At 45.6% G+C, this 25,452-nt stretch overlaps 3 protein-coding genes across 10 annotated transcripts; 1 reads left to right on the top strand and 2 right to left on the bottom strand.

Annotated features, from left to right (window-relative positions):
- Positions 1-102: 102 nt before the first annotated feature.
- On the bottom strand, positions 103-5,847 carry LOC113585202 (protein lifeguard 3). Of its 4 annotated transcripts, none has more exons than XM_027022573.2 (14): positions 5,743-5,834; positions 4,961-5,113; positions 4,117-4,199; positions 3,816-4,030; positions 3,266-3,336; positions 3,030-3,094; positions 2,878-2,931; positions 2,699-2,749; positions 2,566-2,605; positions 2,428-2,465; positions 2,016-2,103; positions 1,539-1,634; positions 1,187-1,240; positions 103-1,100 (listed from the first exon to the last, which is right to left on the bottom strand). In XM_027022573.2, the coding sequence occupies exons 4-14, from the start codon at positions 4,018-4,020 to the stop codon at positions 951-953; spliced, it is 912 nt and encodes a 303-aa protein (XP_026878374.1). In that variant the 5' UTR covers positions 4,021-4,030; positions 4,117-4,199; positions 4,961-5,113; positions 5,743-5,834; the 3' UTR covers positions 103-950. The 4 variants fall into 4 exon arrangements, with proteins under 4 accessions (XP_026878374.1, XP_026878392.1, XP_026878384.1 ...); XM_027022598.2 differs by having other exon boundaries at positions 976-1,100; positions 1,187-1,278; positions 5,743-5,847; XM_027022591.2 differs by lacking the exon at positions 4,117-4,199 and having other exon boundaries at positions 5,743-5,835.
- Positions 5,848-6,566: 719 nt separating this feature from the next.
- gmppaa (GDP-mannose pyrophosphorylase Aa) lies at positions 6,567-11,148 on the top strand. Of its 5 annotated transcripts, none has more exons than XM_027022533.2 (13): positions 6,567-6,820; positions 7,026-7,123; positions 7,205-7,308; positions 7,679-7,871; positions 8,183-8,242; positions 8,346-8,473; positions 8,609-8,623; positions 9,280-9,432; positions 9,641-9,738; positions 9,820-9,866; positions 10,103-10,195; positions 10,357-10,525; positions 10,635-11,148. In XM_027022533.2, the coding sequence occupies exons 1-13, from the start codon at positions 6,781-6,783 to the stop codon at positions 10,733-10,735; spliced, it is 1,299 nt and encodes a 432-aa protein (XP_026878334.1). In that variant the 5' UTR covers positions 6,567-6,780; the 3' UTR covers positions 10,736-11,148. The 5 variants fall into 5 exon arrangements, with proteins under 5 accessions (XP_026878334.1, XP_026878351.1, XP_026878364.1 ...); XM_027022550.2 differs by having other exon boundaries at positions 9,298-9,432; XM_027022563.2 differs by having other exon boundaries at positions 7,083-7,123.
- Positions 11,149-14,037: 2,889 nt separating this feature from the next.
- On the bottom strand, positions 14,038-20,573 carry si:ch1073-416j23.1 (rac GTPase-activating protein 1). Its single transcript, XM_027022476.2, has 15 exons — positions 20,498-20,573; positions 19,612-19,814; positions 18,784-18,920; positions 18,618-18,690; positions 18,446-18,502; positions 18,126-18,224; positions 17,116-17,448; positions 16,851-17,012; positions 16,607-16,702; positions 16,206-16,404; positions 15,340-15,445; positions 15,023-15,155; positions 14,521-14,647; positions 14,179-14,302; positions 14,038-14,089 (listed from the first exon to the last, which is right to left on the bottom strand). The coding sequence occupies exons 1-15, from the start codon at positions 20,571-20,573 to the stop codon at positions 14,038-14,040; spliced, it is 1,977 nt and encodes a 658-aa protein (XP_026878277.2).
- Positions 20,574-25,452: the final 4,879 nt, after the last annotated feature.

Below are 25,452 nucleotides of genomic sequence, written 5' to 3' on the forward strand. Positions count from 1 at the left end.
AATATACTGTATTAATATACTTATGTAATTATGATAAGTTGGTGATGATATAAAGTTACAAATATGCTTTACTACAGCTTCATTCAAGAGACAAGGCATTGCTGATTTCACTTAGTCTTATATTCTGAAAATAAAACATTTGAGTAATTACAGTCATCCAAAAGCCAGAATAAGAGAACATGGAGGCATGCATTACATTAGTTATTGTATGTCTTGTCTCTTAAGTTAGTGTGTTTTCCCCCAACCTTATGTTAGTGTTTTATTTGTGTGTTCATGTCCAGTTCATTCACTGGTGACCAGTTACTAGCAGGTCTAGAAAGTTCTTTTATGTAGATATGACCCATCCATCCACACGACTTTGTGTAAATATACAGCCCCTGTGCATACGTTATTCTTTCTTACAGGCATCAGTCTCTTTCTTTGAGTGGCGATCTTTATGGGAAACATTTTGACTGGCTGTCTCCGATGACATGCTACAGTAGTGCAGAGAAAAGGTCTTTAGTGTTTGTCCAGCTTCAGGTCACAATTCTGCCTCCAAATCCCAAAAGTGTTTTCTGCCTTAATCTTAGCAAAATATGGCCTGAAACTCTTATGCTTTGAGACTGAGTACTGGGTGTGGAATGAGAGTCAAGTCTAGTCAACAGTGTGTGGAGTTTTGCACCCCCAACACAGAGAGAAGTGATTGTGAAAAACTGTACAGGATCAGCTTTCCACTGCTAACTGGAACATGGCTGATATGTAACAGTGGTACAGGAATTAAACGTTAAACACAATCAGGTAGTTTAATTAAAGGGGTTGTGATTACAGAAGCTATCTGGGGTTTACTCAGCACACAGACTGTAAAAGGGAGAACTAGCTGCGTGGAGTCGGTGCAGGGGAGACGTGACCAGGAGGCTGCGGCGCTCCGAATGCTGTCCATATCGGAGCCGTACTCTGGTGGAAGTCTGCGCTCAGTCTGTGGAGCTTCCAGTGATCTGGAGCAGGAAGAGGAAGATCTGGACAACGTCCACGTAGAGGGACAGTGCTCCAAACACGTACTCCTCTGGGCTAAGGGAGTGCGACCGGTTTCCTAGCAGCAGCTGCGTGTCGTATGCCAGGAACTGCAGCACAGAAGGACCCGGGACATCAGTGCTGCGGACAACCATACCAGCAGAGGGCGGTGGTACGAGCGTGGCGGGACACTCACCAGGGTGTAGACGACGGCTCCGATAGCAGCGTACAGCATATGGAGCCACGGAACCTGCACGCGGGAGAGAAACTGGGTTTGTTTACGGAAACCTGCATGAGAGAGAGAAACTGGGTTTTTTTACTCAAAGCTGCGAGCATTACAGTGTGTTTACACTAGAAAAATCAGCACAGCACACTTCTGGGAAACACAAACATTCTTATGATCTGTTCATCATAATGTGCTGTACAGGTTGGCTGTTATCTGCTTATTAAGTAGGTTTATCAAATAGCAACGGTTCTATAATATTTTTGTGTAACTCGTCTGTGCACCTGCATTAAGTGAATTAAAACTGTTACAGTGAAGCACTTACATACTGAAATGAAAGCACAACGGTTGCTATGATGCCTGTAACCAGGACAACCATCGCCAGCACGCAAAAGAGCCCCGTGCAGGAGGTGAAGTCCACCTGTCCAGAGATGCAAAGAATCAAATATTCAAAACCTTTTACAAAACGGACAGGTTCCACACTCCCAACAGCTGTACACGCCCCCGAGGACGGACGCACATGTATGACTGCTGGGTAGGGAACGTTGCCAAGGAAACCGCTGTGTACGGGAGGATTAAACGTCTTTTCACTCCTCATTCAATGCTCCGAACATTCCTCACAGACAACGGCTGAAAGTGGCCGTTATTAATCGGGTGTTTGTGACGAGAGCAGGCATGCGCGATCTACCAGTGAGGCATGAATGTTTAATAGCACACAGTTGGCCATTGTAAGCCGAGACAAGGGGATCATTCTACCCGGGCCGCAGTCGGGCGAGGTCAGCACACAGCACAGCGGTTTTACCTTCGTCTGGAAACAGAAGAGTGTGACGAGAACACACACTACTGCCGTTATCCCCAGTGCCAGGAACACCGCCTTGGTGTCAAAGTAACTGAAATGACCGTATGAACACGGGAAGGGGTGTGAACGCCACAGTGTTTGTTAAGACATTAGTGTGTGGAGTTATGTGTTTACATCAAAGGTGTGGTAAACATTGGATATACATGGCATGTGCATGTTTAGAAATGGTTGAGAATTACATTTTAGAAACACAACTATTCTGCCTTACTGTACAACGAAACACCTGGGCCTTGGAAGCCATTTTGAGCAAATAAATAATTTATCTTTGAAGAAAAACATAAATCCCATGGCTATGACCCTGACTGCAGCTCATGCGCCTTCTGAAGAGTGGGCCAGTGGTGTAAAGGCATCCGACCTTGCTATCGTCCCAGTCATGTAGGACAAGGCCAGAGTCTGAGGGCGGAAGAGACGTGGACACGTTTAACACTTACAGTCCACAAAAAACTGGACACACTGCATGACATGCTACCTTGGAAAACATCTGAACACTTACAAAGATGAAGAGGAGAACGAAATTCCAAGGAAATCGTCTCCTGTAAAAGAAAAGCGAATGTTTACCGAAGCACCTCAGCCTGGCTCTGTAAAGGGTACGACATCGTGACATGTACACGGGGGCGGGGTCTCACCGGGGCCCTTCGCAGCACACCAGAATGATGTAGGCCACAAAGTACACAGCACTGCGGGGAAGACACATCGTCCAGAAGTCTGTTCCACTACAGCCTTGACACACACTACTGACATTGTGCATTTATTCATGGCAATAAGCACAGTTACCGTATCCTGCATGTTTAACAATAACACTCACAATGACGCCCAATAAATCCCGGGATACTTGATTACAAAAAGACGCACGGGATCTCTGTAAACAGGAGACGGTGATGAGCGAACATGAATGCGGAGAATAAAACTGGAGTGGAGAACTCAATTTCTTTTGATTACTTGCTCAGTCATACTCACACAAATGTGAACACTGCTACAATGGAGGTGGTGAGCAGTAGCTGGATGGCCAAAATAAGGTACACCTGCCCCAACAATAATTTTATTCCAATTTATGCTTTTTAAACATAAAGCGTTCACGTTTACGTACTTGTAGCTAAACTAACTTTTGTCATGCCTAGTGTCATGTTACTAGCGCTAATCTGTGCACACAGGTGGGTTTTGTTTTGAAAGTGTGCTGCACGTGTTATCCTCACCTTTCTGATAAAAGCGTGACGAACACTTTTGCTTTCCCACAGTCCGTCAGCTGCAAAATCCTCTGAGCCTCCTGCAACACAAGCAAGCTTTGAAAATGTCGTGCAAGAGCTGCGAGTTAACGCAACAACGGCCGGAAACGGAAACTTTTATTCTGGGTTCTGAGGTAAAATGAAGCCACTGTTCCTCTGTGCGGAGATAAACAACTGGTCCTGCCACCTTGCGCAAGGCCACAGTGTCTCAGTAACAGCCTTCATTATGGAATCCTGCAAAACACGTCTACACAACCTCAGAAGCCGATTCAAGTATCTAAACGTGTCTCTTAACTCGCTCTCTGTCTCCTACAACCCCTCAGTGTCCTCGTCCCTTTGCTGTGTTCTAGGATTCCTCCTTCGAACAAACTGCAATGTCAGCAGCTGCTAATGGAAGTGAGAACATTCTCAGCTGAGGCAGTTTGCAGATCCACTGATCTGGGGACAGCCCTCACTTTCCCACACGCTCCACTGATCTGGGTACAGCCCCCGCCCCCTTTCCGTTCTGAGGATGTCATACCTGGCGTAGTGGGAGAGCCAGCGGAGGGGAAGAAGGTTGGCATCATGCTCGGTGCTCCAGGTGGAGGGTACATGCCAGGCTGCCCGGCTCCTGGGTAGACCCCTGATGGGGGTGGGCTTCCGTAGGGCACGTAGGGGCAGATCCCCGCTCGCAGCTGGTCATGCCTGGACTCCTCGTAGCTCGGAGGGGGATCGGACTTGAACATGACAGCTTCTCTGTGGAGCCAAACCAGGCCTTTTCAGATGAGACCCTACAGAAACCCTAACTGTGTGTTTACTGCTGGGCTCGGAGGTTTACGCACCACAGGAGCACAGACACAGTGGTATCACGCTCACTGAGATCTCCTCCCCACCCAGTACAATGCAGCACTAACACAAAATCACTCTGAAACAAACAGGGCACACCAAAAACTTTCAGGCGTTAAGATTTGTAAACAGATATTACACACCTTGTCCATAGGGCAACATGAATTGAGATGCAAATATTTAGAGAGGATTTTATAAAAAATATATTATAAAATTTAACGAAAATTAAAATTAACTGGCCCCTAATAATAAGAGTGTATCAATAGAGAAATCTAAAGTTATCAGAACACTCATCTCACCAGTCAAACCAAATCTGACCTGTTCTTCATTAATATGAATTCAGTGAAACTTAGAAACCAAATTATTATTTCTTAGGCTTGCAATATTACAGAGAACTTCAACATTCTTAAAGCAAGATGATTTATTTCTTGACAATTTAACATTTACAAAAATATTGATAACAAGTCTAATATTATTTCAAACAATAATACTGGGACAACCCCACAGCTACTATTAAATGTTTTCATTATGAATATACAGCTATATTCTGTACATGACTAAAGCTAGTAGCATCCTGTAGCTTATACAATTCTGCACAATTCTACACGTTACTGGCCAGCATAACTAACCTTACACACCGAAATAAACTCGGTCTATCTGCCTGCCAAGACACACAAATGCCATCTTGACATTTTCAGAATTGTGCCTCTTGTTTACGGGTTGTGGCACCACAGAAAGTGCCGTTATTTAGTGGAGCGGTTTCTGTACAGCCAGCCCTGCTTTAAATGCCACCTTAAAGACCAGTTGAATCACTCGCAGGAAAAGGTTACGTGTACTTACCACAGTTGCTTGTTTCCTCTACAAACCGACACAAATGTTGGCGATCGGCCGCCTCTGGATAAATCCATGGGGCGGGGAACGTGGGCTCCGGACCTGCGCGCGACTGAACGGTCATCCCGGAGCCTGATGGATTTTTCCGCTCCTGCACGTTTCCTGGAAGCCAGATAAACTGAAGTAGTCTAGGGGTTCCAGTTTCTACACACACACACACACACACACACACACACACACACACACACACCACTCTAACCAAATAAACATCTTAAAAAGTTGAACAATTAAGTAGTTTTTCGTTAGTTGTGTTGTTTTAAAAACGTATACGTCAGAGGGGACGCCTTGATTTTCTCTAAATATTTAACCAACGTAAATTAAGACAAGTAAAAGCTGCGTGCCCATGACGTAATGGGTCATCCCCTGGCCCGTAGGTAAAGGTCGGGTCCGGTTAGACGCAACAGGACAGAATCACGCAAAACCTTCAGGGTTTAAGAGATTTGCAAAGTAAACAATTAAACAAAAGACGTACAAACAACATGCACTTGTGCGTCTGTATCAGTTATTTGAGTTTTTAATATCAGGTAACCTTGGCCTATCAAAACACTGAGAACAGTCTCACCGTTCTCACCAGTGAGACATTTTCAAAAACGTAGATTTCACGTGATATTAAAGAATAGACACACCTGATAATAACATTCTGTCTAGTTACATTTAACGAGTTAACGTGTAATTCAGTTTATCAGCAGAACTGTACATTTCAAAGAAGGTAATATCCAATATCCGATTACATTTAATCAGCCGAGTCATCACGGTGAGATCAGAGTCAGGTTGCGGGGTCTGCACACACCACGCGAGCAGAAACCACGGCACAGATTTGACTCGTGCGTGCTCTCCGCTTTCACATGCACCCCAGTTTCCGTGTAACTGCGCATTCATAACAGAAGAGGTTCAGCCCGATGCCGGGCCCATATACACGTGTATAGTCAACATGACTAGAGGCGATGCCGCTGAGTAAGGGCGCCCCCTAGTGCTGGCCTGCTAAAGTTACCGGCCACTCCACTGAACGGCCATCTGACGGTGTTTACCACAGATTGAGAATTTAGGCTACTTGTGGTAAATGGAGCTAGCTAATGTTATGAACCTATAGCAGCAGTTTACTGGGGACATTATGTGTATGTGTTTTATTAGGTGTGTTTGTTGCTTTTTGGTTAGATTAGCGTTTTAGAATGTGTGGCCATAGTGAGGCTTCACTGGGTGTCGTGTGTACCATGCAGAGAAGTCTCCAGAAACCGTATTTGTACATCATTTTATGTTAAAGGAATAAGAATTAATAAGAGTTGCATACAATTTCTATTCGTTCTCATTTCTTTTTCACTCATTTATTTAAACGTATATATCCAACTGGAGTCCAAATGGAGTGTTAAGTAAACCTAAATATTTTGACCAGGTTAAGTAAGATACCAGTGTGTCTTCTTACACTCCTAGTCTGAAACGTACGAAAAATACTTCTAGGTATCTAATATCTATCAACTTCTAATATCTAGTTGAGCCAGAATACAGAGTGGTGATCCGCGGAAAAAAACTTTTATTTTGAAATCAAGCCAGCTGTCATGGATAGCTTCACTTTCTTGACAAATACGGAACCAAATCCACGTATATCAAGCTGCTTGTAGCATCACCACTTTATTTGTTTTATGTGGCGAAAACAAAGTTGTATGCAAGTCCACGTTGACGAGACATGCAGAACTAAGCAGCCGTACACGAGTTAGGTGGGGACAGGAGCAACCGTGACAGTAAGAATACAAGAAGAGAATTTCAAGCCCACAATGCTAAAAGCTGTCATCCTCATCGGCGGGCCACAGAAAGGTAAAATAACGTCGTAAGAAGGGCAGCTGTTTAAAGTTCACATAAAGGGTTTAAATACATTTAAATGTCAGCTAGCTAGGCTGCTTCACACGCACCGTGACTGCGCAACGTTGGAGAGTTGAATAATATGGAGCTCTACGAATATCCTAACGTCGTCGTCGTCGTCGTTGTTGTTGTTGTTGTTGTTGTTGTTGTTCTGGCACAGGCACGCGGTTTCGCCCGCTGTCATTCGAGGTTCCTAAACCGCTGTTTCCGGTCGCAGGAGTTCCCATGTTGCAGCATCACATCGAGGCCTGCAGTAAGGTGTGTTCTCGCACAACTCACGGGCATGGCACAAGGAAGTGCAAATCAAGGAATAGTTTGCCAAACTCGATTTGATTTCAGATCCCAAACATGAAGGAAGTCTTGCTAATTGGATTTTACCAGCCAAATGAGGAACTCAATCGTTTTATATCATCAGTACAGCAAGACCTGAAAGTATCAGTCAGGTAAGTTCAGTTAGACTATATGTAATAGTTGACTGACGTGACCCCGTAATACTAGTGATATTTATTCACATTTTCCCATCTGTCGTGGACTGCTAGGTCTAGAGCAGATGCTCAGTGGTTTCTGTTAAGATGGTAGTTAAAACCTGTTAAGCTATAACCTGATAGCTGTCTTGTCTCACCTGACTAACCTGTGTGTTTCTTAGAGCATAAGCAAGTACTTCATTTACTGAACATTTGATCTTTTCCTTGAACACCTGAAAACACAAATGCTTGCAGTACATTGGGGACCGTGAATCAGTGCACTAGAGAATCCTTTAGACACATCTGCAGGTTTAAAGCGTCTCGTACATGCATCCTGTTCTGGAACTAGATACCTGCAGGAGTATGCTGCTCTGGGCACAGGTGGAGGGATCTACCACTTCAGAGATCAGATCCTGTCGGGCTCCCCGGAGGCGTTCTTCGTCATGAATGCAGACGTGTGCTCAGAGTTCCCCCTGCAGGACATGCTGAATTTCCAGAAGGAGCACGGAGACGCACACAGCTTCATCATCCTCGGAACCACAGTTACGAGCCCTGCTTACGTTACACTGTGTTAGCACTCACCTGCCTTAACTAACCAACCACCAACCAGCCCTTAACTAACCAACCAACCAACCAACCTTTTACTAACTAACCAGGCCTTCATATTAGATTTTTTGAGGCAGGAATCATACTTACATGTGCCCAGCAGAGATCGTAAACCCTGCCACCATTCCATCTGAATCAAACCCATGACCTTGGTGTTGTAACTTTACCTGTGCTACCAGGTGAGTAACAGGAATCTTGCATGCAGAAAAAGAATGTTCCAACCACAGTAATGCTTTTGGTTTTGCAGGCAAACAGAACGCAGTCCTTAAACTACGGCTGTATTGTAGAGAACGATCAAACCAGTGAGGTAACATTCACTAAAATGACAACCGCAAGTTGTTTTAAGTCATTGGGCAAAGCGGTTTGTTGTGATCTTGCTGACTGGAAAGACCATCTGTCTCTCTCTGCAGGTGTTGCACTACGTAGAGAAACCTGGAACATTTGTGAGTGACGTCATCAACTGTGGAATATACCTGTTCACGCCAGACATCTTCGAGCACATCGGAGCCGTGTTCCAGAAGAATCAGAAGGAATTGATGTGAGTGTGATTTCTCCCTGTAGCTCAGCGGTAGGAGGGTCTCGTGCAGTTCATTCACATCCTGCCCCCGTGTTTCTTACTTCTTCCCCTTCTTTCTTTCTTCTCCGGTTCTTGTCCTCCGTTTTCCGTTGCCAGGTATTCCTATGACAGGTAAGTCACAGTGTGGCTTTGCTAGAGCGTGCTTGTTTTCGTGGAGTGCGGTGAGCACCGTTGTCACCGAGCTGCTCCCTCAGTGTGTTGAAGATTTGCGGATCCTGAGGATTGTGTGTAGGACTGCAGGTGTACGTTTAGGATGTGTGCAGTTGTAGAGAGCTTGTGTTGTGCACCAACCTGTTCTGCACAGGTGACTGACAGGTGACTGAAGATCTTATAATGCACATTAACGAGGACCTTCAGTTCAATAATCCTGTATTATGTCCAGGGCTGATGGAGGGACTGACACCTACTGGTCATCTTACCTTACTGATTTTGCTCTCCTATATCTTGGTGATAAGTTGGGATATGTGGTAGCAGGGAAACATTAGCTCCCCGGGAGCTAACATGGACAGATACCGCTCTGGTGCATTATGACAACCGTATAGCAATTATAAAAAGCGATTGAGATGTTCTGTGCTCCACGTTCTTTTTCAGCTGCAGATGTTCTGTCCTTTTTTATTTTGAAAAAGTGTCTGGAAGCCTCATACTTTCCGTTAGCGTAGCGGCAAACGTTCACGTTGCTTCTGCCGACTGCACGCTGAGCCCCGTCACGCCCTGCCGTCGGACTAGGTGAAGGTTTTCGGTTTAGTGTAGCCGTGCCCCCATCTCAGAACGTGCCGGGTTTGCAGAGACGAGCAGTCCAACGGCTGGCTCCGCGCCGAGGTGATCCGTCTGGAGCAGGACATCTTCACGACGCTGGCAGGCCAGGGCAAGCTGTATGTCCACAAAACTGACCACTTCTGGAGCCAGATCAAGTCAGCAGGGTGAGTGCGGGACACCTCGGCACGTGAAAGCCATTTACCCTATGACCCTCATCCTACCTCATAGCAGTTCCATCATAAATGTGATGTCATGTAAAGAAAGGTAAATGTAATAAATAAATAACTACATAAATTAATGCAACAGTGTGAAATGTTGATGTCAAATAGCTAGGAAAAGGGGGGAAAAAGTGTTTTTATTTTATTTTTTTAGATCAGCCATCTATGCGAGTCGACTGTATCTTAACCAGTACCATAAGACCCATCCTGAGAGACTGGCCACGCGCAGGGACGGGGGTGCCGAGATAAGGGGTCATTATTTCTACTCCTGCTACACGTTATTTGTAACGCTCCTCCCACATCCGTTTTAATGTTCATTTAATTTTCTTTCAGGAAACGTTTACATCCATCCGACGGCCAACATAGATCCCACTGCTGTGGTACGTGAAGCCATTGGGTTTGTAGGAGCTTCAAACGACTTGCGAGCTTAATGACAGGACTAATGTACTCTAAAAATATCAAACAGTGATGACACATGTAGTTACATGTTTTGGCCACTGGAGGGCACCTGTACTTTAGATTTCCTTCTTAAACGTTCTACTGGGTACTGTTTACCACAGTGTAAACTGGCTCAAGATCCCCTTATGCCATTTTGTCTCTCCCCCCCCCCCCACAGCTGGGTCCGAACGTGTCGATAGGCACAGGTGTGACGATCGGGGCAGGGGTCCGTGTGAGGGAGTCCATCGTCCTCCACGGAGCCACGCTGCAGGCAAGCCCACCCTTGTCCTAGCACGTACCACTAGGAGTCCAAAAAAGTGACACAAAGTCCATTACCAAAGAGCTGAATCATTTTGTGAGAAGGTTTGTGCTGGTGATTTGTCCCCTCATCTTGAACGGTGTGGACATGCTGATCCTGTGTGTGTTGTGTAGGATCACAGCTGTGTGCTGAATAGCATCGTGGGTTGGGACAGTACTGTCGGTAAATGGTCCAGAGTAGAAGGCACGCCCAGCGACCCCAACCCCAACGACCCGTATGCCAAAATTGACAGCGAAACCCTCTTCAGAGACGGCAAACTAACTCCATCCATAACTATTCTAGGTACGGTTTTACATAATAAATCAAATATATAATCATATAAATGTGGTGTAGAAGTGACAGATGCCATCATGCGACACGTTGCCGATAAGCGGCGTCTTTCTCTGTGCAGGCTGCGACGTGACCATCCCATCTGAAGTGATCATCCTTAACTCCATCGTGCTTCCTCACAAGGACCTCAACCGCAGCTTCAAAAACCAAATCATTCTCTAGATGTTCAGACTTAAAAAGTAAATCTTAATTTGAATCATGCTCTGGTGACTCAGTAATGTTCAATACCATTCTGCTTTCAGTGGTACACAGAGAGCAGATGAGCGCAAGTCTTGTTCTCTGCCTTACCGAAAAGTTTAGGAATCGCCTATTTGCTGCTGTAAACGCATCTCTCTGCTCTGGGCTCACAGCGCTAATGAGCTTAGTCCTGGCTGTTATCAGCAGAGGGCTTGGCACAAAACAACTATTTATTTATGAATAAAAAGCAGGGGAATTTCTAGATAAGAAAAAAAGACCTGCTACAGTTGTATTTTTTTCTCTCGTTTCCATAATCTCTTATGCAACAAGAACAGACCCGTTGTGAATCGAGTCCCAAGATGACTGTCGGCTCTCTGGAATAAAGGACGTGCAGAGAACAGTTTGCATTTGCCGTTTAATGCAAGAACGCGCAAAGCCCCCAGTGTTATTAACTTTTCATTCATGTTTATGATGAGCAGCTTTCTGGATGTCATTTTCACCCTCCATAAAGAGAAAGTGCAATTAGTCAGTTAATGGTGGCCTGGAGCTCTGCTTCCTGAAGGCATCCAGGGACGTCCTGCAGACGGCTGTGTCACTACAACCACTCATTTAAGAGCCACACAATTACCCACAAGCCCTTCAGCGTCCTCTCCACACACACTTGCACTACTTCTGATAAACAGCCGATTAGCTTACAACATTAATATTCATACTTCTTCCCTCATCCATTCCTATAGTGCACATAAATATGTATGAGTGATGCCTTCAATTAGAAATTGGCAACAGAGACCAAGACCTTTGATGTGACACTGGTAGAATTATTCAATTTAGACACTTTATGTAAATATATTGTTAAAATGATTTTAGAAGACTGACAGCTTGAGGCTGATTTATTTGAATAATCAGTAGTCCTGAGGGGGTCTTATTTTTGGGGCATCACCTGAAAAACGTCTGCAGAAAACCAGAGTGGTGCTCCTGGCCTCCTAGCCCTCGCTTCTGGACACACAGCTGTAACGGACCAGACTTACAGAACCAGTGTTGGTATGAAAACTCCAGATGAGTAGGAAAAGTTTAGAGGAAACGATCCCTGACAGGTGAGTCCAGGAGCATCCTTGCTATTTGGAGTGATTCTGGTGAATAGGAGATTTGTAAGGAACAAAACATCTGGATCAGTCAAGTGAAAGTTTTTATTAATCAGAAATTAATTCACCAAGGCACAAACTTTAAAATTAGAAGAGAGAAAATATTTTCATAATGTACTTTAAATTGCACATTTACATGCAGAAAGGATATTTCTAGCACATTTCTGTTGAACTCACACCAGCTATCAAATGCACCGAAAAACACTTGACCAAAATTTAAAATGAACAAGGCTGTAGGTGTCTTATTTGAATTTTTCCATTCCACCTTAACAGCTTCATCAAATTTGCTACCTTAAATAACAAATGGCAAAGTGATATTTAAGGTGGCACAGGAAACTAAAACAAACCAAACTTGTAAACTATATTGTAAACACATTTTTTTTCCCCCACTTTGGTTTATCCTGTCAGAGAACACATCTTGTAAGGTAAACTTGGCGTGTTTTGCTTAGAACGTCTAGCTTTCATGATTGTCTTGATGAATCCAAAATATTAAATCTTAAAATATTTACATCTCATCTCTGTGCCATTTACCTCCAATGTGTTTATCGCCCATCTAAATCACCCACAGAGCAGAGACGACATCACAGAACCTGCAGGACCGCCTCGTCTCCCTCGAACAGCTGTTACAATCTCAGACCGTAGTGGTCAGTGGAATTGCCAATCTGCTGTCCAGAGGGTGGACTTAATCTCAGCATCTACAAATTCAGTTCTTAGTCATGACAGGAGCCTTGATCAGATCGGACAACTCTTCTACATCTTCTGCTTTTTCTTTCTCTCATATTCCCTGGAAGAAGGTCGGGGGAGCGCTGAGACAGTCTGCTGTTTCAGTCCATTCTCTTTTTCTTCCCTTTCCAATTTCTGGTCCCTCATCCTTCCCCACTCAGGTTCACATCACCCTGCTTTATGCAGCCTCACCGACGAACTGGATGTTCCAAGTCTCTCTCATGTGGATTCATTCTCCACCTCACACAGGACAAGCTGCAGTCATCTGATCCTGTGAGCACAACCTGTGTCCTGCAACGCACAGAGCAGGCAGTGCTCACTGCCCGATCTTCAGCATACCTGCCCCAACCCCCGATACAACAGAAACTCCTTCACTTCTCAGATCACCACTTTCTATCCTCCCTCTCTCCTGGTCTTGTCCACGCCTACACACGTCTCCTCCACCTCATCGCGAACTTTTCTGTTTCTCCCCTGCTTTCCTTCTACCTCAGAGCTCCATTTCCTCTCCTCCTCTTTGACTAGCCTCCTACGTCCTTTCTCCTACAGGCCCGACATCCTGTGCAGCAACCAGAGGGAAATAAAGGCAGAGAGAAATGTGGAGGAAGTCACAACTACATTCTGATCTTTACTTTTCTCAGTCTCTGGACTGTCTCTTCAGAAGTCATTGATCGCTCTGTCCAACAATGCAAGAAACCTTGGTGTAATTGTCGACGACCAGATAGGTTTCTCCTTTTTCACATTTGGAAAATCCAGGTATGGCTTGGATTATGACGCACATTCCTTCATGCATCAAGACTTTTCTCCATCCCAACATTCCAGTTGCTGGAATAAACTTCTTGGCTCTGGCTCTGTTAAGGGTATTTTTGGTCTCTAATCTATTCTTGTAAGTCACTTGACGAGTATGTGATAAATGTAAAAATTGTAAATCACAATCTCCACTTCAGATGGCAGACCTTTGAGTCATGTCACTGGACTATTCATGCAAATGCATTCCACACAGCGGATTTGATTGAAAGGCAACACATTTTCATGAATGGGGATTGCAGTCCTTTTAACATTTTAATTTGACATTAAAATGACCATGTGGTAACACCACATGCCCAAGAGAAAAATCCAGACATTTACAAAATTTCAAAGATGCTTTTTACCTGGTGTATTGATCAACAGACTGATATCAATGAATTAAGTTTATTTAGTTAACAAATTTTTTTTTTAGTTTTAACAAAGTGCTTCCCAAGTGCTAATGTGTCTCTTTCCTTCTCCATTCCAACTTGAAATAATTATATTCCATGTCTAACATTAAAGTGTCATAACCTGTGCTCATGAAAGCCTCCCAGTATTGGTGCGCGCGCACACACGCACACACACACGCACGCACACACGTGCACGCACGCACGCACGCACGCATACGCTTCGCTTGCATCACTTTGGGGAAGTGAAGAACTTTTTCCCTGGTTCGTTTCTGGGTTTGATTCTGAAATGGAGCAACATTTTTTAATGAAAGTCACATTTTTCCAGCAGCCCTCTTTGTGAAGGTGGCATTCTGGAGAGCGAGAGACTTACGGGTTGTTGAAGGCACTGCCCAAGTTCTTAATCTTGCCCTTAAGAGACGCACTTCCTGGGGTGTTGGGGTATTTGCTGGGGTACTTGCTCAGCTCAGGAGATGTCACAGGCTTAAATATCCTGTCTGAAAGGACCAACAAACATGGACAACAATGGCGTTCTCCCGAGTGTATTCTCCCACTCAAATTCCTATTCAATGCAAAAGGTCTCCTTTAAAGTATGACATGGAAACCTAGGCAGTGTGTTCTCACTGAATGACAAGCAAGTTGGGCAAATCCAATCCCAGTTTTGTGTATTTAGTCTTTGATCCGGAGCGTGGGCGGGATTTTTCCGTGGCCTAACCTCGCTCGGAGCCAGGAGCTGCACTACCGATTTTGTCGTTGACCACTGATGAAATGACCTGGTCTCGCTCCATCTGCAGGAGGCTTTTCCAGTAATCTGGAGGGAGAGAGAGCAGGCGCAAAACCACCTGCATCAAAGGAGTTGAACAGTTAGAGAGCATGAAAGGTTTTCATTCAGAATATCAAGTCACAATACATCCAGTCTTGAGCAGTAAACATCATGCATCTTCTTTGTGATAAAAAACTAATGACTATAAACACTAATTGTTGTAGCAAAATTCACACGTTGGCAAGTCCTGCTTCTTGGTAAAGGCAGTTCTCCCATGACTGGACAAAAATCATAGTTCTTCCCCCAAATCAACATCGTTATTGATGTCCATGTTAAACGACGGCTGTTACAGGATTACACTCGTATTGTGAAATACACTGGTAGATGAAGTGAAACCAGAACAGCAGCTGATTGGTTGTTGGGCTTTCAACCCATAATTCACTGGGGCACAAACTTTGGGCTGCGTGTTGGTGTCCTTCATGATGGTCAGAGGAGACGGTTCTGGCATGGCGTGTCCGACGATGGTGGGTCCAAACACGCGGGCCAAGTTGTTCTGATCCATCTGACAGGGCGGGCTGTTCATAACCCTGAGGGAGAGTGCAGGAACATGCTCAGCTGTAAAAGCAAAACCAGCTACCTCTCAAAACATCGTGATGCTCCAAACATACTAACTGGCTTATGACCATAGAATGTGTGTACGGTGCTGGGTGTGTGTGCGCGGTGCTGGGTGCGTTTGTGGTTGGCTGGACGTCGGCTAATGGAGCACGTCACCTTTGCAGGTGCAGCACCAGAAAAGCGAGCGTGTCGCGGTTGGCGCGCGGGAGCTCGGTGACAGCACGCTTCAGCTCTGCCACGCCTCTGTCATCATCCGTTGACTCTGAAGGTGACAGATAGCCCACATTTCTGACGCAGCCAGAGTAACGGAGACCGATTCCTCTTAAATAAGCTCCATGTTTCGATTAAAAAACCAAAACACACAAACAACAACAACTCGCGCTCAGTGACAGCACAGTAAAACAGATACAGAGAGGAACCCATCACATTCAAAACTCAGGCTCAACTCTGCAGAGACGAGGACAGACGTTACCTCGAGGAATACAAAGACCAAGGAACCAAAATGCTAGGCAGGTCTGCTTCTAATTCACACCGTACAACCACAAAGCCCAAGAAGACACGCGCCCCATTTTGTAATTCAGCTCCATGTCCCTGAAGTCTCACCGTCTCTGACCAGCTGGAGTGTAAGATCACTTAGACATCCGCTTGCAGACTGCAACACACTCACGCACTGTGTGGGGACACAACTCGCACTGAGTGTTGGAGAGTTACAGAGATGTTATCAGTATGCCTCAGCAATGAGGTTTTTTTTTTTTGTCTCCTAAACGCGTGAGGTTAACGACACCCACACCAGATAACGTCCGAGTGTTGGATCCTCTTTAAGATCCCTGAGAAAGTCCCCTAAAGACCGGAGTAGTAACCCTCTGAACATGGCTGCCGATAGGGATGTTCTTTATTAATAATCCTATTAATAATATCAATAAAATCAATAATTACTTCCAAACACTACGTCCGTTTCTTTCCTGTTAACTATGCAGAGCTGGGTTTTACAGTGTGTCGTGGTGTTAGAATGCAGGCATCACCAGCAGCTTCCATGAAGGATCTGTGGAGTTTGAAGGTGACGAGGGGCTCTTTGAGTTTCCTTAGGAAGTCCTTGAGAAGGCCACAAACCACATGGACCTCATCCACCTTGTGGAGCATGAGGGGTCCTCTCCCGCTGACGTAGCGCTCTCTCAGCTCCTTCACCTGCCGCTCTCCGCCCGGCACGCGGTACACACCCCTCTGCAACATGTGCGCACACACACACACACACACACACACACACACACACACACACGACTAGTTCTGAAACTACTTATTTCAGGCCCAAGGGATTCAGAATAGTTAATGATAACGAATAAAAGACGAGCGTAAGAGAGTGAGTAGAAGTGTGAGCACTCTCATGGCAGAGATGCATTTGGACATGCGGACACAGAACACACACCTCCTGGAGACCCCTCCTCTCGATTTCATGAACACACTGTATGATCAGGGTGGGGACCCTGGGTTGGGTGAAGGGGGCAAAGCTTTCCAGGGTGTCCTAACAACCAAAAACAAACAACACTAAAAGCAGAATATTCGCATTGAGGTTTCTGAAGTTGGTGCACAGATTTGCTCTGTCATGGACAACGCACCACTACAACTAGGACACTGGGATCTTAAGACTGGGAATGGGAATATGACGGGACCTCATTTGGATGTGGCGTGCCGTGTGCGATGGGGGAACACCTCTCCAGACACAGGTGTTTACACTCTGGGTGGGCGATCACACGGCAGTCCCGACACTTCACCACTACCTTCCCAAAACGAATTCTTTTCCCGCAGGGCACACATGTCTCAGGACGGATCACCTGGGGGGGGGGGGGGGGGTGGTATAGAAAAAACCCCAAAACAAACTAATAACAGCAACATTTTAAATGGTGATATTCCAGGGGTAAGGAGTGCGATCCGTACAGTTTTGGGCAGAAACACGTGCTGTAGGGATTTTTCCACCATTGGGGTGTTATCCGGAGGTCGGGCGGTCTCGACGACGGTCTCTTCCATCTCCGGGACAATCTCTGCCTCGGTGACCTCGCTGGACGCCCACACGGAGGTCAGCTCTGCATGGCAGGCAGAGTCCAAGCACTGGGGCTTCTGCAGTGAGAGATCTCCCTGAGAGTGCAAGGGAGTGCCCTGATCGCCTCGGGCCTGTTCCACTGTCTCCTGGGTAATGTCTATCACCATGTGGATCTGGCTTCCGCTGTCTGGTGTAGTGACAGATGCTGTAACAACTGTGCCTTCCATCTCCTAAAGAGCCACACACACACACACACACACACACACACACCCCTCTATAAACGAAACCAGTCCCATCGGAGATTCCACAGTTGTAAGGAAGGTGTGTCGTTAAAGCAACTCTGTGCTTCTCTTCACGCTCGTGCATGACAGCGGACGGACTCTCAAAGTGCCGAGTCATGTTTGTTCTCCCCAAGGGGTCCATGTGGGCTAGAGGGTATGGAACCACGTCAGCACCGACAGAAGAGTTTTGCTCCATTGGACCTTCCAACTCAGCAGAGCGTGAGCAGGGACACGAACCAGGCCACTGTCAGGAAATGACATCACACCGTAGTCGGTGCAGGACAGGTGGGGGCGGGCTTAGAGGTGGGGACTGATGGAGACAGGGCTGTTTCTCTACACACGCCTTCCCACTGCTCATCAGGTATAAACCAGCAGGACACTTGTTATCGGGCAACTTGAGGCTGACAACCAAATTGTTTCTAACGAACGGAAGACCGTTACCTCCGCCACTCCTCACTCAGAGTATAAAGGTGTTACAGGACGTGTACTTGTCTGCTGGGTTTCATTATATTTAATTCATTATATGATGATGTTTTATTTTTGGTCTCTAGTTAAAGAACATTTGAAGCAGGCTGAGGAATGTTAAGTGTGCAGAAGAGCGATCACCCGGGTGATAACGCACCGACCTTCTCTGTGTGCCGCACAGGGAGGAGGTCTCCAGAACGTCCACTGAGTCGCCCTCGCTTCTGGACCGCAGAGCCGACGTTGGGACCCATGGAGGAACGCTGAAAACAGCCAGCAACACCAGCAGGAAACTCGTCACCGTGCAACACACACGCGAAAGCTCGTCACACACATTTACTACACACAAGAGAGATAAGAGAGGAAGGCAGGAACATAAAAGCAAACCCAAAACTCCCAGATTCTGTGTCTGCATCTGAGGGCTGTGGTTAAGGAGGCTGGTCGCAGGGGCGACGTAGCTGGACGTGACTGGGTTGATACTCACTCTTTTCTCACGAGCCCTCGACTTCAGAGGCTTCAGGGTGGCCGTGCTCTCCAAGTCCTGCAAGAATGGCACCCCAAGGGGTCAACAACTTGCCATGGGTTTACCTTGCACTGCACGGTTTTATTTCGAAAAGTGCGCGCTGCAGTAAAAGATCTTGCCAGTCGGTACACACCAGGTCATCCTCGGTTCTGTCGTAGCTGATGTCAGAGTGTGACAGGAAGGAAGACTCGTCGATGACGGACAGCCTGCGGCAACACGCGTTACAGACATCGCAGAGCGTACAGAACAGCAGTTGCTATGTAAAGCGCTTGTCATGGAACGTGTGTGTGTGTGTGTACCGCCTGCTTTTATGCTGTGAGACCATGGCTCCTCTGTGTCTGAAGTTGGCCAGCACGGATCTCTGTTCCTCGTTAAGACAAGCACTCGATTGGCCGTCGTGCACAAGGATGTCACTTATCCGCAGGATCTGACGTTCCTGTCGGGGCCCCGAGGTGAAGAGGATCACACTCAATCCGTCACCGTTAGCTCAACACGGCACACCGTCGCCCTCGTTAGCATGTCTAAGTACTCGTTCAAAGATCACAATCCACTAATTAGACCGTGCGCTTAAAGACATCCCCACACTCCGATTTGATATAATTAAAGATAATAACAAAGACGCAGCCCTAAATTGTATTTACCAAGAGAAAGCATCTTAATTATACATTCTGAGATAAACTCCCATCAGCCACTGCACACTAGATTGCTCTAGTCCTGTTAATTGAATAGTAACATGCAGTACTATTCCCACAGTCGCTGCCTTTGTATTTTGCCATAAACATTTTTCCTGATTTTGAGAGGCACATTTCAAAAGCCAATACGTGCACTCAAACCTCCAGAGTCGCTTCTGATAATTGGTGCTAGGAAACGAGAAACCCAAACTGGCTGGGTCTGCGAGCGTGAGTTTGCCCATTAATTGGGTCTGTGAGCGCATGCGTGCCCATGAACTGGGTCTGCGGGCATGCGTTGGGGTCTACGCGTGCGTGTTTGTCCATTAACTGGGTCTGCAGGTGCGTGTTGGGGTCTGCAGGTGCGTGTTGCGGTCTGCAGGTGCGTGTTTGTCCATTAACTGGGTCTGCGTGTGTGTTGGGGTCTGGAGCGCATGTTGGGGTCACCATGTGTGTTACCAGGTACTGATAGTCAGCTTCTACTCGGCAGCGCTTCTTGATCTCCACATCGACCTGATTGCGAGCATGTTTCAGCTTCACCTCCAGCGCGGCGCGAGCCACATCCGACTGGACCAGAAGCTCCTTGTACCGCTTCAGCTCCAGTTCCACGTATAGCCATTTCTTCCTGACGACCTCGAAGTTCCGGACCACCTCTATGAACTCTGGAGACGTAGAGCCAGAAAGTGACAGAAGTTCCGCAGGTTAGGACCAAAGCGCTTCAGAGGCATTCAGAGACGCATGTGTAGAGATTTCAAAATTAAAAAGGTAAATATTTCTGGTCAATCTAACAGTGTAAATCTACAAGATGGATGAATGAATGAGATGACAATGAAATGCTAGAAAAACTGGAGACCTGCCAGTATGTGGTCTTTAGGTCCAGTCTTTACCAAGCTGGCCTTTAGGTCCAGTCTAAATCTAGAAGGTCTTTAGTCCTAGTCTATACCTATATGAACTACTTGCACGTTCTTAAAATTTCCTTTGTTGGAATCACAAGGTTGTTTACAGATGAAACTGCAATGGCGAAAAAAAACTGAAAAACTGAAACTGAAGTGATACTGGAAAAACCCAGCGAATCAGCTCCAGAAAACAGACGCTACCTAGCAAGACGTTTTATAAAGAAACTAGGATGGATATACAAGGGGCAACGGTAGGCGCGTGGGCATAACATGCGCGAGCGTGGGTCTAGGATGTTGGTGAAAAGCAAAACACGAATTATAAACAAATAAACACATTATTATTATTAAAATGGAGGTGTTCCGCACAGGCGAGCTGGGGGCGTTTGCTCGGTTAGCTCCCCTCTCTGCCACGGTCTGCTTTTAAATCACAGCGAATCCAGCGGTCTTACCCAGCTCAAAGTTCTGGTCCAGCGCTATGGTCTGCAAGCACAGACTCAGCACCTCCCTAACAAACGCTTCTCCCATGCTGGATCAACCGACACAGACGAACATCCTTTCGACCAGTCCAGCGCTCCCGAGGCACGTATTGTAGACCGCACGTGTGGAGGCGGGACCGCGAGACGCCGGTGTGGCGACGAGCAGCAAACGCGAAACTGGCTGGCACGTGCTCTCAAACGAATCGACGCACGCAATGCCGAGTTCACACTGCGCGTTTTTTTTTTTGCTCTGATTTCCCGAAATTTCCATATCGGAGACAAATCGGACTCCGTTTGCCCGCAGAGTGCTGAAAATGATCTAGCTTGATTCAAAATGGAACTTTTAAGAGGTGTTTTGCAGTCAGATCTGCGACCCGAATGAACCTTTAAAGGCCCCGTTTTGGCAGAGAGAGAAGAGGGTAATAGATAGATGGATACTTGACATTTTTACATTTAGCTGCCGCTTTTATCAAAAGCGACTTACAATCATGACTGAGGGCAACAGTGGCAACTTGGCAGTGGTGGAGCTTGAACCAGCAACCGTCCGATGAGTGGGTGAGAGAGGGAGACGGAGACAGACAGACAGATACGGTTTCTCATGGCTCCATTTAAGAGACTTTCTGGAAGACTGTTACAGAAATGTGGGAAATTCACTGAACGTTTTTGGGGGGATTAGACTAGTTTTTTTGATCAGTCTACTGAACTACTGAATCACAGTATTGATTTAGATAATTATAAACGCAAGTTATATATTAGCCATTCCAAAATCTTCACTAATGGAAACTGATGTGGATTCCTTTTGCACCAAGTTTATAATAATAATAATAATAATAATAATAATAATAATAATAATTGTTGTTGTTACATTTTAAAGAAAAGCTTAGTATTCTTTTTGTTCTGTGAATATATTTTTATTTTCGTAAGGCCGCATGTTCTGTTCCAGCTGTGACCAGTAGAGGGCAATGGCGATGTTCGCTACCGTGCGGCTGGCGCTCGCTCTCCGCGCCGTGTGTGCGCGTGATTAGGACATAGTTTGAACATGGCAGTTATTTGGTTGAATCAGTGCTGTTCGCAAGAAAATACGCATCTCGGTGGTATTGCTGGAAATGTTTTATTTTCAAAACAATGTGTTCTGCTGTTATCGACGCCGCTTCAATTTAGCAACCAAAAATCGTGTTACGGTTGTTCCTATCGAGGGTGTTTGGAGCCCGCGAGATCAAGGCCAGCTCTGCTCGGCTGGCATGGATTCTGTTTATTAGCATGAACAGATTACAATGTCAGGTCTTTGGCGTAGTGCAAAGTTGAGCTCGGTTTTAAAGCCACGGGCACCTATTTGTGGAATATTCCATCTGGGAATTAGTTTTGCGCGTGGAGACACTGGTCTGGAGTTAATCTCGGGACCCAGAATACGGGGTGGAATTTCTGGAAGCTGGTCTTTTAAAACCTATTGTAAGCGTTTGCTCAGTCTCTGTCTCTAACAGGCTAACCGGTGTTGTCCTCTACGCTGTAATCTGTGGGAAGTGTCCACGGTCATTTTAAGATGGAGCTAAAACAGACCACGTGCATAGGGTTAGTCACTGCCGCTGACGTCGGGAGTCTTGCCAAGGAGACTGATGTGTAATGTTGATTTCTTTGAGTTATGGATTAGTTCAGTTCCTCTGGGGTCAAGCACTGCTGGGGCCCTAAGAAGCCAGATCCAGAAAGGTGATCATTTGCATGTTCTTTATTTGGACTAATGCTTTTTCCCCCCCAACTAATTTCCCACGATTGATTTATTGACCTCCCTCTGGAGACTCTGTCTCATGGGTGCAGGGTTTCCAGCCTCGCCGTAAGCGGGGTGCTAGACTGAAGAAAAGATTTTCAATGTAGAATCTCCATGCAGTTTAGCACAGAGGGCCCAGAGCCAATGAGGACGTGAGGAAGTGCGCAGTCATGTCTACAGGCTGCAGGGTCGGGCAGGGAGAACCTGCCAGGATCGCTGCCGCTCGGCATGCTGGTTAATCACGATAAAGCGTGAAACCTACAATTACGGTTTGGCAGTGCTGCTTCTGAGGTTCTGGGTAAAGTGGTCAACATATTTACAGCAGTGGCTGTTCTCATCCCTCTTACACTAACACTCCCTGAGGTTAAGACTAATGTAAGAGATTTCTTTTCGGCTGAACTGTATATCCTGATAACGATCGCTACCATAAATGCTTTGAGAAATATATGTCTCCGTGAAAGTACTGGGACTGGAAACCTTAACACAGTCTGGCTGTACTAACCACTCAGGAAATTTGTCTACACAGATTGTTCTCCTCGCCTAATAGTTCTTTTGCTTGTGCACGCAGACAGGATGTTTTAAGGATGGAGAGTGTGGAATTGAAGATGGGTGGTGGTGTTCTCGATTAGCTAAACCCAGCAAAGGTTAGCTGGAATTGTGAACGTTCTGACTAGGGTTGGGTGATGTCTGTGTAGCTGGCGTATGACGTACACGGAAACGTCATGACAGACAATGACATTGTGGGGGGATGTGGTCATAGTCTACAACGGTGCTACAATTCTTTATATATTTTCTTTTACACTTTGTTTAATTACCTAAATACATTAAATTCCATTCATTAATTGAGCCCTTGTGATGAAAAACCATCTATATTTGACATTTTATTTTGTAATAATCACAAACCCTTCTATGACAGTGATGTTCTTTATTTAAAATAACATCTTCACTGTCATGAATTGATTGAGGTGCTGGAGATGTATTCTACAAAATAAAAACCATAATATGAAGCATTATTGAAAGGGTTATTTTTTTAAATGTCTACATGCATAACATAAGATAAGCCTACGTAGACCATATTTTTGCATCTTAATGTTAAAGGTTGTACAAATAAAAAAGCTAAAATAACATTACACAAAAAAGGGAAGTCGCTGATGTTATTCATTATTCGATACGCCTTAAAATACATATTCATCAGTTCTGAGGTGCAAGTTAATCTCTGATTAGGTGATAAGTAATAAATACAGTTTTCTACATTATAACAGACACACAGGAATAATAGCAGGCAGGGTGTTGCCCCCCCTCCCATGGAGAGGGGCGGGGAAGGGGCAGTAGAATCACGATGTCTGTCAGGCATCAGCGATGGATGGGGGCATCGTCTGTCAATCCAACCCAGCTTTCAAATTCATCTTATTTCCATCACAATAAAAGATGGTGTTGAACATGTGGTGCAGACACAGCTAGCAGTGGAGGAATTCACAGATGTGAGCCAGGGTAAGCACACAACATGCACGTAGTTGTGGGCAGAAACCTGAACCTTTGAATTTGTGAGAATGAATGTGTCCCTAGTTCTTGCTTTCGGTGTCACATTGTTCAAATTAAAATCATGAACTTGTAGAAAGACTTTAAAAAATGGCTTAGTTCAAACATTATGAGCGTTGTTGGCATGTGTGTTTGCTCATTATTATGCGGTCAGCAGTGCTGGAATATCACCCTTCATCTTCTCCCGTATTTATTTCCTTTTCAATTTTGATGCATGTTGGAAACCAGGCAGCAGGAATTCAGCACAGGAAGTCAATATTCAAACTGGGCGCATTGACCAGAGAAGCGGTTTCTCACTGCTCCGCTGTGAGTCACAGCGACTCTCTATTAAAGATCCTTTTATGGGGGGGGGATCATTTATCTGTCTTTTCTACCCTCCTATCATTCCTTTTCCTCTCCACCATATTTCCACTGCAGTCATGTCGCTTTCTCTCGCCCTGTTCTTCCATTCCTACTCCTCCCCAACATGTATACAAATCCAGCGTGCTTTCAGAAACAGACTTTCTGCTCTCTAATTTAAAGCGAATGATGGAAAATCTGCTTTTCTTTGGGGGTGTGTTACTTTTGCTGTCGCTTAGAAAAACCGTCTGAATAATCAGCCGGAGATAGAAGCATATTTGATTTTTTAAATGCGCTTATTGGTGAGAGCAGACATTTAAAAGGGCTCTTTATTTGTTTTTGGAATAGACATGGTAAGTAATTGTTCCTTGTTAACTGTTCCATGATGTATCTGTTGGTGCCGGTTGAATGCACATGTAGTTGGATTGATTTTGTTACCTCCTCACTATGCAAAGCTGTTTTTTCGACCCAGACTAACGTGAGTAAGAAGTGTTTTAAAGTTGTCTTTATGTTTCTGTAACTAGCATTATGGCGGGGTGGGTCCCAGGTCTCTTCATCTCCCACTCTACGAGCCTTTTCTGCATCTCGGCATCTCCCTGTGAGCAGAGCATCAATGCTACTGTTAACAATCCCTCATTGCAGACTTGTCATGGTCAGATGGCGGGCGTCGTGGAGCGTGGCCGGAGTGTGCCAGACGCGTGCTGTTGTGTTTCTATGGCCACTTGTTACTTCAGTAGAAACTCTTCCCCTTTCTGGGGTCTGACGATAAAAGCCTGCACTGTCGTCATGGCGACACTGTCCCATCTGAGCCATTTGCAGGTCAAGATTTCCATATATTTGTTGTTGTTCTTGTTGGGACTGAGCTGAGTTTGTTGTCAGTCATCTCTGTCACAAGTGAAAAAGGTGCAGTGTACTGTAAGCCTTGCATGTCCAGTTATCTCACAGCTTGAAGTCCTCAGCTCGTACAAGTCCACCATCTTCACACGCTAGCAGCAGAGCAGAACATGCAACGGAGTGAAAGAAAAAACCCACAGTCTTGCTCATCAAGTCTTCAGGCATTCAGAGTCTCTCTCATCAAATCGGACTGTTTTTGTTCCCCCTACAGCAACCGTCCAAACAAACGCAGATCAGTATCCAGACTGAGCTGCTGACCTCTATGTCCATGAGGCAAAGTACAGCGATGCATATTTTAGAAAGATATGAGCAATGAATTTTCATTCAGATAGCCTTTGTGTTCTCACTTCAGTGAATCAGTTCCCCTAGTCTGGTAGAGTTGACCTCCCCCCGC

Source organism: Electrophorus electricus, chromosome 2 (genome assembly GCF_013358815.1).
Source record: "Electrophorus electricus isolate fEleEle1 chromosome 2, fEleEle1.pri, whole genome shotgun sequence".
In the NCBI taxonomy this organism is placed as follows: domain Eukaryota; kingdom Metazoa; phylum Chordata; class Actinopteri; order Gymnotiformes; family Gymnotidae; genus Electrophorus; species Electrophorus electricus.